At 34.6% G+C, this 12,834-nt stretch overlaps 1 protein-coding gene across 3 annotated transcripts in view; it reads right to left on the reverse strand.

Annotated features, from left to right (window-relative positions):
- USP53 (ubiquitin specific peptidase 53) overlaps positions 1-12,834 on the reverse strand; it is a 67,803-nt gene that overhangs the window by 42,410 nt on the left and 12,559 nt on the right. The window contains exon 2 of one of the 3 annotated variants that reach the window (XM_045989355.1): positions 9,060-9,728. The exons of the other annotated variants lie outside the window; for them this stretch is intronic. Coding sequence (XP_045845311.1) covers positions 9,060-9,203 — 144 coding nt within the window. The 5' untranslated portion in view covers positions 9,204-9,728. The remainder of the gene's footprint in view (positions 1-9,059; positions 9,729-12,834) is intronic. 3 annotated transcript variants of the gene reach the window in all.

The raw sequence follows: 12,834 nt of genomic DNA on the forward strand, positions 1-12,834 counted from the left end.
TTTAGGAAACAAAAATGTACAAACAAGGAAAAAAAGAGCCAAACTAAAAAAAAACTTAAAAAAAAAAAAAATAGGGACTCTTAAATAGTCTGGGGGATGGGTGAAATAGGTAAAGGGGAAGAGTACTCTTATCCTGCTGAACACTGAGAAATGTGCAGAACCGCTGAATCACTATATTGTACACCTGAAACTAATATAACACTGCATGTTATGCACTTGAATAATAAAAAGACAAGGAGAAAAAGTGCTTAGAAATGTGAAGGTGTGTGTGGGGGGGGAACTCTTGGGATAAATGAAAATGGAAATAAAACTTTCCAAAATCTATAGGATGCAGCAAAAGCAGTTCTGAGAAGGAAGTTCATGGCAATATAGGCCTACCTCAAGAAACAAAAAAAGTCCAAATAAACACACTTTACATGTAAAGACTCTAGAAAAGAAGAACGAAGCCCAAAGTTAGTAGAAGGAAGGAAATAATAAAGATCAGAGTAGAAATAAATGACAGACTTAAAAAAAAGAAAATTAGAAAATAATAGTGAAACTAAAAGCTGGTTCTTTTAAAAGATAAAATCAATAAACTTCTCACCAGACTCATCAGGAAAAAAGAGACAACCCAACTAGACAAAACCAGAAATGCAGGAGATGGTACAACTGACACCATACAAATACAAAGAATCTTAAGAGACTACTATAAATGACTGAAAAACCTAGAAGAAATTGATAAATTCCTAGAAAAAGACACAACTTTCTAAGACCAAATCACAAAGAAATAGGAAATCTGAACAGAATGATTACAAGTAATGAAATTTAATCAGTAATTTAAAAACTTCCCCCCAACAAAAGTCCAGGATCAGGCAGTTTCACAGGTGAATTCTACTAATCATTTAAAGAGTTGGTAATTATCTTTCTCAAATTACTCCAAAAAATTAAAGAGGAAGACACACTTTCAAACTCATTTTACAGGGCCAATATTACCCTGATATCAAAACAGGAAAGGAAAGGGGAAAGAAAAGGAAAAAGGAAAGGAAAAGAGAGGAGAAGAGAGGAGAGGAGAAATGAGGAAGAGAGGGAGGGAGGGAGGGAGAGAAAAAGAAAAAGAGAATATAACAGGCCAATATCCTCAATGAACATAGATATAAAAATCCTCAACAAAATATTAGCAAATGAAATTCAACAGTACATGAAGAGGATCAGAAGCCATTATCAAGTGAGATTTGTTCCAGGGATACAAGGTGGCTCAACATCTGTAAATCAATTACCATATTACATCACATTTACAAAACAAAGAATAAAAATCATATAATTATCTTTATTCAGAGTCAGCACTTGACAAAATTCAACATCTTTTATGATAAAAACTCTCAATAAAGTGATTATAAAAGAAACATACTTCAACATAATAAATGTCATACATGATAAACCCACAGCTAATATTATACTCAACAGTGAAAGGCTGAAAGCTTTTCCTCTAAAATCAGAAACAAAAGTACTCACTCTCATAACTGTTATTCAAGAAATGCTAGCCACAGCAATTAGGCAAGAAAAAGAAATAAAAGTTATCTAAGTGGAAAAAAGTAAAACTGTCACTATTTGCAGATAACATGATAACTATATATAGAAAACCCTAAAGACTCCACCAAAAAACTATCAGGATGAATTCTGTAGTTGCAGAATACAAAATTAACACACAGAAATCAGTTGTGTTTTATGTATACTAATAATGAGGTATCAAAGAGAGAAATTAAGAAAATAATCCCATTCACAATTAGATCAAAAAGAATAAAATACCTAGGAATAAACTTTAAAAAGGAGGTGAAAGACCTGTACAGGCATACCTCTGAGATATTGCAGGTTTAACTTCAGGCCACTATAACAAAGCTAATATTGCAATAAGTCAGTCACATAAACTCTTTAGTTTCCCAGTGCATATAAAGTTATGTTTACACTATACTGTTGTCTACTAACCATGCAATAGCATTGTGTCTAGAAAACAATGTACATACCTTAATTTAAAAATATTTTATGGCTAAAAATGTTAACCATCACCTGAGCTTTCAGAGAGTTGTAATCATTCTGTTGGCAGAGGGTCCTGCCTTGATATTGGTAGCTTGCTGACTGATCAGGGTGGTAGTTGTGGAAAGTGGAGTGGCAGTCATAATTTCTTGAAATAAGACAATAATGAAGTTTGCCCCATCAATTCATTCTTCCTTTCACCAACTACTTTTTACATAGCATGCAATGCTGTTTGATACAATTTTACCCACAGAACTTTCAAAATTGGACTCAATTTTGCAAACTCTGCAGCTGCATTATCAACTAAGTTTTTGTAATATTCTAAATCCTTTGTTGTTATTTCAACAATGTACACAGCACCTTCACAAGGGTAGATTCCATCTCAAGAAACCACTTTCTTGGCTCATGCATTAAGATGTTCTTACCCATTAAAGTTTCATCATGAGATTGCAGCAATTCAGCCACATCTTCAGCTCTACTTTTAACTCCAGTTTTCATACTTTTCAACCATATCTGCAGTTACTTCCTCTACTGAAGTCTTAAACCCCTCAAAGTTATCCATGAAATTTGGAATTGACTGCTTCCAAACTCCTATCAATGTTGATATTTTGACCTCTTCTCATGAATCATGAGTGTTGCTAGTAACATCTAGATTCAGTCTTCAAGAACGTTTTCAATTTACTTTGTCCAGATCCATCAGAGACATCACTATTTATGGAAGCTACAGTCTTATGAAAACTACAGCTATATGTAATTTCTTAAATAACAAGACTTGAAAGTGAAAATTACTCTTGATCCATGAGCTGCAGAATGGATATAACGCTAACAGGCATAAAAACATCACTTTCATTGTCCATCTCCATCAGAGCTGTTGGGTGACCAGGTACATTTTCAATGAGCAGTAATATTCTGAGAGCATTCTTTTTTTTTTTTTTTAAAGATTTTATTTATTTATTTGACAGAGAGAGAGATCACAAGTAGGCAGAGAGGCAGGCAGAGAGAGAGGAGGAAGCAGGCTCCCCGCGGAGCAGAGAGCCCGATGCGGGGCTCGATCTCAGGACACTGAGATCATGACCTGAGCCGAAGGCAGCGGCTTAATCCACTGAGCCACCCAGGCGCCCCTCTGAGAGGATTCTTTTTCTGAACAGTATATCTCATCAGCAGGATGATTCAGTAAATCATGTTGTAAACAATGTGTTGTCATCCAGGCTTTGTTGTTACATTTATAGAGCAAGGACAGAGTAGATTAAGCATAATTTTTAAAGGCCCTAGAAATTTCAAAATGGCAAATAAGTACTGGCTTCACTTTAAAGTCACCACTGATATTAGACCTTAACAAGAGAGCCAGCCTGTTCTTTGGATCTTTGAAGCCAGGCATTGACTTCTCCTCTCTAGCTATGAAAGTCCTAAATGGTATCATCTTTCAATAGAAGACTGTTTTGTCTACATTGAAAAATCTGTTGTTCAGTGTACCTAGCTTCATCAATTATCTTACCTAGATCTTCTGGATGGCTTTTTGCAGCTTCCACATCAGCACTTCCTGCTTCGCCTTGCACTTTCTGTTACAGAGATGTCTTCTTTCCTTAAATCTCATGAACTAGCCTCTGCTAGCTTCGAACCTCTCTTCTGCAGCTTCCTCACCTCTCTCAGCCCTCACAGAATTGAAAAGAGTGAGGGCCTTGCTCTGTATTAGGCTTTGACTTAAGGGAATGTCATGGCTGGCTTGATCTTCTATCCAGACCACTAAACTTCTTCCATAACAGGAAGAAGGCTGTTTCATTTTTTTATCATTTGTGTTTTCACTGGAGTAGCACTTTTCATTTCCTTTAAGAAATTTTTCTTTGTATTCACAACTTGTCTAACTGTTTGGCACAAGAAGCCTCACTCTCAGCCTATCTCAATTTTTGATATGCCTTCTTCACTTAGTTTAATCATTTCTAGCCTTTTGCTTTAAAGTGAGAGGACAGGGTGCGTGGGTGGCTGAGTTATTTGGGCATCCAACTCAACTTCGGCTCAGTTCCTGGTCTCAGGGTTGTGTGAGATAAAGCCCCACGTTAGGCTCCATGCTCAGTCCAGAGTCTGTTTGAGATTCTCATCCTTTTCCTCTCCCTCTGCCCTTCTCCCACTCGTGCTCATGGGTGTGTGCTCTCTCTCTCAAATAATAAATACATACATACATACTTTTTTAAAAATATAAATAAAGAAGACATGAACTCCTCCTTTCATTTGAACACTTAGAGGGCATTGGGTTATTAATTGGCCTACTTTCAATATTGTTGTGTCTCAGGGAATAGGGAGGCCCAAGGAGATGAAGAGAGATGAGGGAACAGCTGGTCAAAGGAGCAGTTAGAACACATATACCATTTATCAATTAAGTTTGCCATCTTATATAGGAGTAGTTTGTGGTGCTCCAAAACAATTACAATTGTAATAGCAAGATCAGTGACCACAGATCACCATAACAAATACAGTAATAATAAAAGAGTTTGAAATACTGCAAGAATTACAAAAATATGACAAAGCCACCAAGTGAGCAAATGCTATTGGAAAAATGGTGTCCACTGACATGTTTGATGTAGGGCTGCAAAAAACCTTTAATTGGTAAAAAATGCAGTATCTGCAAAGTATAATAAGGTGAAGCACAATAAAATAAGCTCTGACTATACCTGAAAACTGTAAGACATTGTTGAAAGAAATAAAAAAAGATACAAATGGAAAGATAGTCCATGTTCATGGACTGGAAGAATTAATACTGTTAAAATATCCATACCACCCAAAGCAATCTATAGATTCAATGCAATGCTCATCAAAATAGCAATGACATTTTTCACAGAAGTAAAAATAAACCCAAAATTTGTATAGAACCACAAAAGCACCCAAATAGCCAAAGTAATCTTGAGAAGGAAGAACACAGCTAAAGGCATCATCCTCCTGATTTCAAACTACACTACAAGTTATAGTAATCAAAATGGTATGGTACTGGCAGGAAAAAAGATGCATAAGTCAATGGAACAGTAAAGAGAGCCCAAAAATAAACACATGCATATATGGTCAATTAATGTGTGACAAAGGAAGCCAAGACTATACAATGAAGAAAATATCGGAGTCTCTTCAATAAATGGTGTTAGGAAAACTGGACAACTACACGGGAAAGAATGAAACTGAACCACATTTACATGACATACAAAAAAACTTCAAAATGGATTAGAGACTTGAATGTAAAACCTGAAACCATAAAATTTCTAAAAGAGAAGAAACACAATGAGCTCTCTGACATCAGTCTTCGATATATATATATATCTATATATATACATCTATATATATAGATATATATATATATCGTTTGTTTGTTTTGACCAATCTCTTCAGCTAAGAGCAAAAAAGTAAATATAAATAAATGGGACTATCTTACACTAAAAGCTTTTGCACACCAAGGAAACCATCAACAAAACAAAAAGGCAACCTGCTTACTGGGAGAAGATATTTGCAACTCATACATACATCCATAATATAAAATAATATAAAAATAATATAAAAAGAACTTATTGAACTTAATATCAACAACATAATCAACAACCTGATTAAAAAATGGGCAGGGGACTTGAATAAACATTTTTCCAAAGAAGACATACAGGCAGCCAACAGAGACCTGAAAATATTTTCAACAGGGAAATGCAAATCAAAACCACACTAAGATACGACTTCACACCTATCAGATTGGCTATTGTCAAAAAAGAAAAGAAATAATGGGAAAAAAAAGAAAAGAAATAATAAGTATTGGTGAGGATGTGGAGAAAGGAGAACCCTCAGGCACTGTTGGTAGGAATGCAAATTAGTGCACCAACTACTGAAAACAGTACATTTTAATAATATCCACTTTTAATAATTTCTTATAAGACATACTTATTTCTCAGCAATTTAAAAAACTATTCATCAAAATGTATAATAATATTTACAAACTGCATTTTAAAAAATGAAGTCAGGCTTTTTCTATCAGAAAATTTATATTTGAGTACCTGTTTTATTAGTGAAGACTGGCTTTGCAAATTAGTTTATGGCAGACATTTTAATATTTGGGCCAACAGATCTCCTGAGCTGAAGAGATAAAGGTAGAAGTTCAGAGATGCTAAAGCAGCTAGAGTTGGCAGGGCAAAGTACAGCAGAGGAGAGAGCTGCATACAGAGTAAACACCACAGCTCTACAGAGGCTCCCCCTTGAGTATTCAGGCAAATACTGTGAGGAAACTACCTGAGGCTGAGGAAAGAAATACCTCCCCAAAATTAGAGGGGATAGTGCCCAGAGCTCTTACCTGCCTAGGATAGTGTTGCTAATAGCCAATGTAGAATGCTTCATAATCTACAGAGCATTAGCTAAAGAAGGAAGGGTCTTACCCAAATTAATCTATTCTGATCAATCCTGGAATAAACACAACTCTGGGACTGCCTAACAAGGCTTAAAAATAAAATGATCAAACAGCTTCTAAATAAAGCAACTCTATCCCAGAACAAAGTTCAAGAACATTCCTAGGAATAAAAAATATCCATCACCCAATAAAATAAGACTCAAAATGTCTGACACCCAATCAAAAATTACCAGACATTAAATAAACAAGGAAATATATTCCCAAATGAAGAGAAAAAAAAATCAGTCAAAACCCAGAGTGTGCAGAATGACAGAATTAGTAGACGGGTACATTAAAATGATTATTATAACTGTATTTCATATGTTCAAGATGCTATAGAAGAGAATGAACATGTTAAGTAAAGAGTTGAAAGAGATTTTTAAGAGACCCCGCTCAAACTTCTAGAGGTTAAAATTACAATGTCAGAATTTAAAATATACTGGATGGGATTAATAGCAGATTAGATGTTGCAAAGGAAAAGATTAATGAAGTTGAAAACATTGTAATAGAAACCATAAAAAATGAATCAGAGAGAAAGAAAAAAAGAAAAAGACTAAGAATGAAAATTAAGGGAGTATCAGCGAGCTGTGGGACAACCTCAGATAAACAACTATATGTAACTGCAGTCCCTCAAAGGAAGAGACAGAAAAATTTGAAGAAATAATGATCAAAGACTTTTCAAATTTGATTAAAATTATAAATCCACAGATCCAAGATGCTCAATAAACCCAAACAAAAGGAACATGAAGAAAACTATGTCAAGGCACATCAATAACAAATTGCTTTAAAGTAGTGAAAAAGAGAAATCTTAAAAGGAGCCAGAAAAAAAGGACACATTACATACACAAGACAAAGAATGACAATAGTTTTTCACTAGAAATAATGCAAGGTAGAATTCAAAGGACCAAAATCTCTAAAGTATTGAAAGGAAAAAACTGCCAACTTACACTTCTTTAATTACGAAAAATATCTTTCAAAAACAGAAGTGAAACAGATTTTTTTCCAGAAACGCCAAAGCTGAAAGAACTCACCAACGACAGACCTGACCCACAAGAAATGTTAAAAGAGGTCTTTTAAGGAGAATATGTGATATCAGATGAAATGCTGAATCTACATAAAGAAGTGAAGAGCAGCAGAAATTTAATAACCTTCATAGTAAAGATCACTGGACTGTTCATTAAAAAAATATATGTATTATATATATAAAATCAATGGAATTATTATATTATTATATACATTATTATTATATAATATACATATTATATATAATATGTATATTATATATATAATCATTGGAATACTTCATTTTCTTTACCATGTAAGTGTCCTTACTCAGAATTTTGTTATAACATGCTTTTCATCTCACTAACTACACACAGCATTTGGGAGCCACAGAAAGAGAGGGAAATACATAAACATAAAAAAAGAACTGGAAAGGGGTTAACAGAAAAAGATTTAAAGTGATAGAAGCCCTTTCTCACAGCCTGATTTAAACAAAAGCATTTACTTCTAAGTCTTTTGGTATAAACTATTTCCCTATACGCAGTGCTGTTCAATAAATATTTTCCTGCAATTTTCATAGCACTTAATGCCAGTAAGAAATTTTGGCCATGGCAGAAGAGTGTCTGCAATTTAAGGGTCCCAAAGCATATTAGAATGCCATTTAAATCTCTTTCCCTGAGCAAATTACAGAACTTTCAAGTTTAACATCTGTCTCAAACAGAGAACAATTGAGAAAACAAGTCTGAGTCAGATGTCTAAGCATGTGACACATTCTAGATATGTTCATTTATCATATGAGTTAATTAACCAATATTTCTCTTTCTACTATTTTCTGGAGGAAAAAAAACAATGGAAAATATGTGAGAAGTGATTTATTTTAAATAAATTCTTTTAAGGTATATTCTACAGTCAATAGAATAACATTCCGATATTCTAAATCTTCCTCATCTTTAGTACTATACAGTCAATGGTCAGAAAGACATAAGATCCTACAAAATCTGGAACTACTGAATAAAAACTACACCTTACTTAAGAAAGGATATTTATCTAAAGAAGAAAAGCAGGTTAGCACATACTTATTAATTAAAAGAATTGCAACAAGGACTGGAGCAAAATGGATCAATCTTCAATTCCACTAACAATGGTGTCCAAATATGATTCCAGAGAAGCGATTAAGGTCAGAGTGGAGGTTGAAGGAAGTTTGAGTCCTGAGAATTAAAACTGCTTTCTCATTTCAACCCAAGCTATCTACAGGGATTCTGGATTCCTTTTAAAAAAACAGTGTGTGTGTGGCGGGGGGAGGAATAGTGGAGGGTAGATTAGCTGACTCAAAGAAATTATTTTATGTATTTTAGATACATAATTTTAATTTACTACATAAACATTTTAAATCAAAATATTTTATATCATAGTAATACATTATTCTGTTGCAAAACCATTCCCATTTATATTAAATAAATAATATCTATTTCTGTTTATAATAAAAAACTAAAATTCCAAGTCAAAATATCTTTGATACCATTAAAAATGATATTAAAAATTCATTTCAGGCAACAAAAGCTTTATTCTTACACTATAAGAAACATTAAACAAAGGATTTCCTGAAAAGCACTTTTGTAAATTTAACAAGAAATTATGGTCTCACCTGTACAGCACTATTAAGAAAGCAGCTGTTTTGTCCTGGTTCATTTAACAAGCCTTTGGTAGGGGCAAGGGAGAGCATACTTCCAGGCTGATAAACTTTTCCAAGATTGCCACCAGGTTTCCGTAAGAATTTTACCCATGCCATTTTCAAGAAAATTGTTTACATTAAAGCCAAGAATTATATGTTTATGTGATATTTCAGATGATAAATGGGATGATGTCTTGAATTGTCCACTTAAATTCACTGTAGTCAATTACAGTAACATAAGCTTCCAAGTACCATATCTTTCCTGATGCCGTATATTTCTGATGACTTTGTCAAGCAAACATAGGGTATATAAACACTGAAGTTCTAAAAAAGAAATCTTAAAGATTTTTATATGCATTAAATTTTATAAGAGAGTTGTATAGTTAAGGTAAAAAGAGATTTTTTTTTAAACTGCTAAAAACAATGTCGATGAACAAAAAATATTCTTTAAAGCACAAGCCATTTATCTTCATGGTTTAAAAAACAGATGATATAAAAAGATGTTGAGTTCCCATCTGGCATGATTCCTTTGGTCATTTGTTTTCCTTATGTTTTTTTAGTAAAAAAGAAGACTCTCTCTTTCACAAGTGAAGTTATCAAAGGTGGCTCCATATTTCTTATCAATGTGACCTCAAAGCAAATCTACAAGAAAGAAAATAAATGTTTAAATAAAAGCAAAAGCTAATCAAGAATGGCTAAACAAGAAAATTCCTGGTTTACTATTTGAACACAAATACTGAATATATAATCATAAAAGGATTATAATTAATAATGTTCTAAAATATAAAAAAGGAAATATTATTCTTCATTAACAATTTTTTAAAGTATCAGTGTGACATCACTACGTACTTGAAGATTTCAGTGGTCACTGGTTTCATAAGGGAAATATTCTAAAGGAAACTGTAATTAAACTGGATCTCACCTGGTATTTTCAAAAATACTAACTTTGTTGTCAACACTAAATTGCTTTGCTTATTAAAACAAATACACAGACACTGTTGTTACCTGTCTTGCACAGAATCATATTATTTTTCCAAGAAATTTTGTAGATTTTACATAAATTGGTATACATTAAAACTCAGAAGAAACCTTAAATTGATAAACAAATCTTAGTAAACTTAATGAAGTAAATTTCTACGCTATTCATGAATGCATGATCCTGAGTAAAAGGACTTTAAACTTCATTAAAAACAAGTATTACTAACAAGGTCTTGTTTAACCAATTAAATTTCCTTCTTATGTCCATTCACTGAACAAACGTTTACTAAGCCAGTACTGTGCCAGGCACTGGACTAATTTAATAACGAGGAAAGGCAAACATTAATACAATAAATAACAAATCATAACTTGTACTGGAAGAGTTATGTGCTGAGTGCTATAACAGGAAAACAATGCAAGGAAAGAGGATGGGAAATGTATATAATATGAGAGAGACTGCACTTTTATTTATTTTTATTTTTTTTAAGATTTTATTTATTGTTTATTTGACAGACAGAGATCACAAGTAGGCAGAGCGGCAGGCAGAGAGAGAGGAAGGGAAGCAGGCTCCTTGCTAAGCAAAGAGCCTGATGTGGGGCTCGATCCCAGAACCCTGGGATCATGACCCGAGCTGAAGGCAGAGGCTTTAACCCAATGAGCCACCCAGGCGCCCCGAGACTGCACTTTTAAACAGGATAGTCACGGAAAATCTAATTGAACAGGTTAACTTTGCACAAATATCTGAAGGAGGTGAAGATGTCACCTGGGAGAAGGTGTTTCTAGCAGAATGAATAGAATGCTTGGCATGCTGGAAAAACAGTAAGCAGCCCAATGTGGCATGAGAAATATAAACAAAGAGAAGCAAAAAGGAGGAATGGGAAACAGATCATGTGGGGGTACTGAAAAACCTCTGTTAAGGACTTCCGCTTTAAACTCTTTTAAAGTCATGAGCTCCATTTTCACAGCACAAAAAGGTAAGACAGAATGGCACGGATCAGAACAATACCATTGGTCAAATACCCACTAAAACAGGAAAGCACTGAGGAATAAAGCATCTTATCTAAAGAATTAAAGTCAGGACTTGTTTCCAGCCCCATATACTAGCTCATCACTTATTAGCTATTTGGTCTTAGATAAATCCTTGTCCTCCCTGGCTTCTTCATCTATAAAATGGGGACAACAATAACAGCCCCTATTAACATAGGTTAAATGTTTCAGGAATTCTAAAACACTATACTGTGTTAGTTGTTTTCTTTTTATTTTAACTCTGTGGGCTGTAACCTTCTCTGAAGTGATCTAAATGATCTCCAAACCTTTCATACAAATTAAGCTGTTAATAAATGCATAATTTTACAACATTAAGAGAGCTCTATATTGGTAGTAAATTTGTATTTTTGATGAAATAATCCTTTTTAAATTATATTCTTTCATCATTTACTAGGCACACAGTTTGTACCATACACTGTCCTAAGGTATATGAAACAATATCTACCTTTACTGAGCTTAGTTTAGTGAAAGGCAAAAACAGGAACAGAAATTTTAAAAATACTCTGGTTTCCATTCTTGTGCAAGACATCAAATTAGTATATCCTTCTGGTTCCCTACCTGCAGCCCAAGTCTGGAGATTACACAAAAGAAACCTTAAGAAATCTTGCCATTTGCGACGACGTGGATGGAACTTGAGGGTATCATGCTTAGTGAAATAAGTCAATCGGAGAAAGACAACTATCATATGATCTCCCTGAAATGAGGACATGGAGAAGCAACATGGGGGGTTAGGGGGATAGGAGAAGAATAAATGAAACAAGATGGGATTGGGAGGGAGACAAACCATAAATGACTCTTAATCTCACAAAACAAACTGGGGGTTGCTGGGGGGAGGTGGGGTTGGGAGAGGGGGAGGGGGTTATGGACATTGGGGAGGGTATGTGCTATCGTGAGTGCTGTGAAGTGTGTAAACCTGGCGATTCACAGACCTGTAGCCCTGGGGATAAAAATACATTATATGTTTATAAAAAAAAATTGAAAGGGGAGGCTAACCATAAGAGACTATGGACTCTGAAAAACAACCTGAGGGTTTTGAAGGGTCAGGGGTGGGAGGTTGGGAGAACAGGTGGTGGGTAATAGGGAGGGCACGTTTTGCATGGAGCACTGGGTGTTGTGCAAAAACAATGAATACTGTTACGCTGAAAAAATAAATTAATTAAATATTTTTAAATGCTAAAAAAAAAAAAAGAAACCTTAAGGACACCAAAAGTAACTGGCTTCTAAAGTGGGAGGGAAACAGTAGCTAAGATATAGAGAGGGCCAAGTGTTACAGACTGGAAAAGATCTTTCTAGTTAAGACGTTTTCCATTCCTCACTGGCGGAGAATTCCTACCTCACACAATGCAACAAAACAGGAAAGTTCAGCTACCACCCTACTGCCATCTGGAGGGTAAGAGATTATAACAGCAGAAAAGCCCTAGATCACAACCAATTTGGGAATGGTAACAAGTATGTGCTAGGCCCATGTGTGTTCTGCCCTCACCCCTATTTCTGAAATAGAACAGAGGACAGCAGGACCTGGAAGATCATGCCACTAGGCACAGAAACAGAAATTTCTTTTGGGAACCAATGCTTAAGCTGCATCACTCTAAATCAAGCCACTCTACTCACATCCCACCTCTACTCTCAGAAATCATCTGAAGAAACACAAATGACAGCCTAGTGCTTTCACACTTCTCATGTAAATATCATTAGTTTGTAACTTCGTACTCGAAGAAAAAGA

Source organism: Meles meles, chromosome 2 (genome assembly GCF_922984935.1).
Source record: "Meles meles chromosome 2, mMelMel3.1 paternal haplotype, whole genome shotgun sequence".
Classification (NCBI taxonomy): Eukaryota; Metazoa; Chordata; class Mammalia; order Carnivora; family Mustelidae; genus Meles; species Meles meles.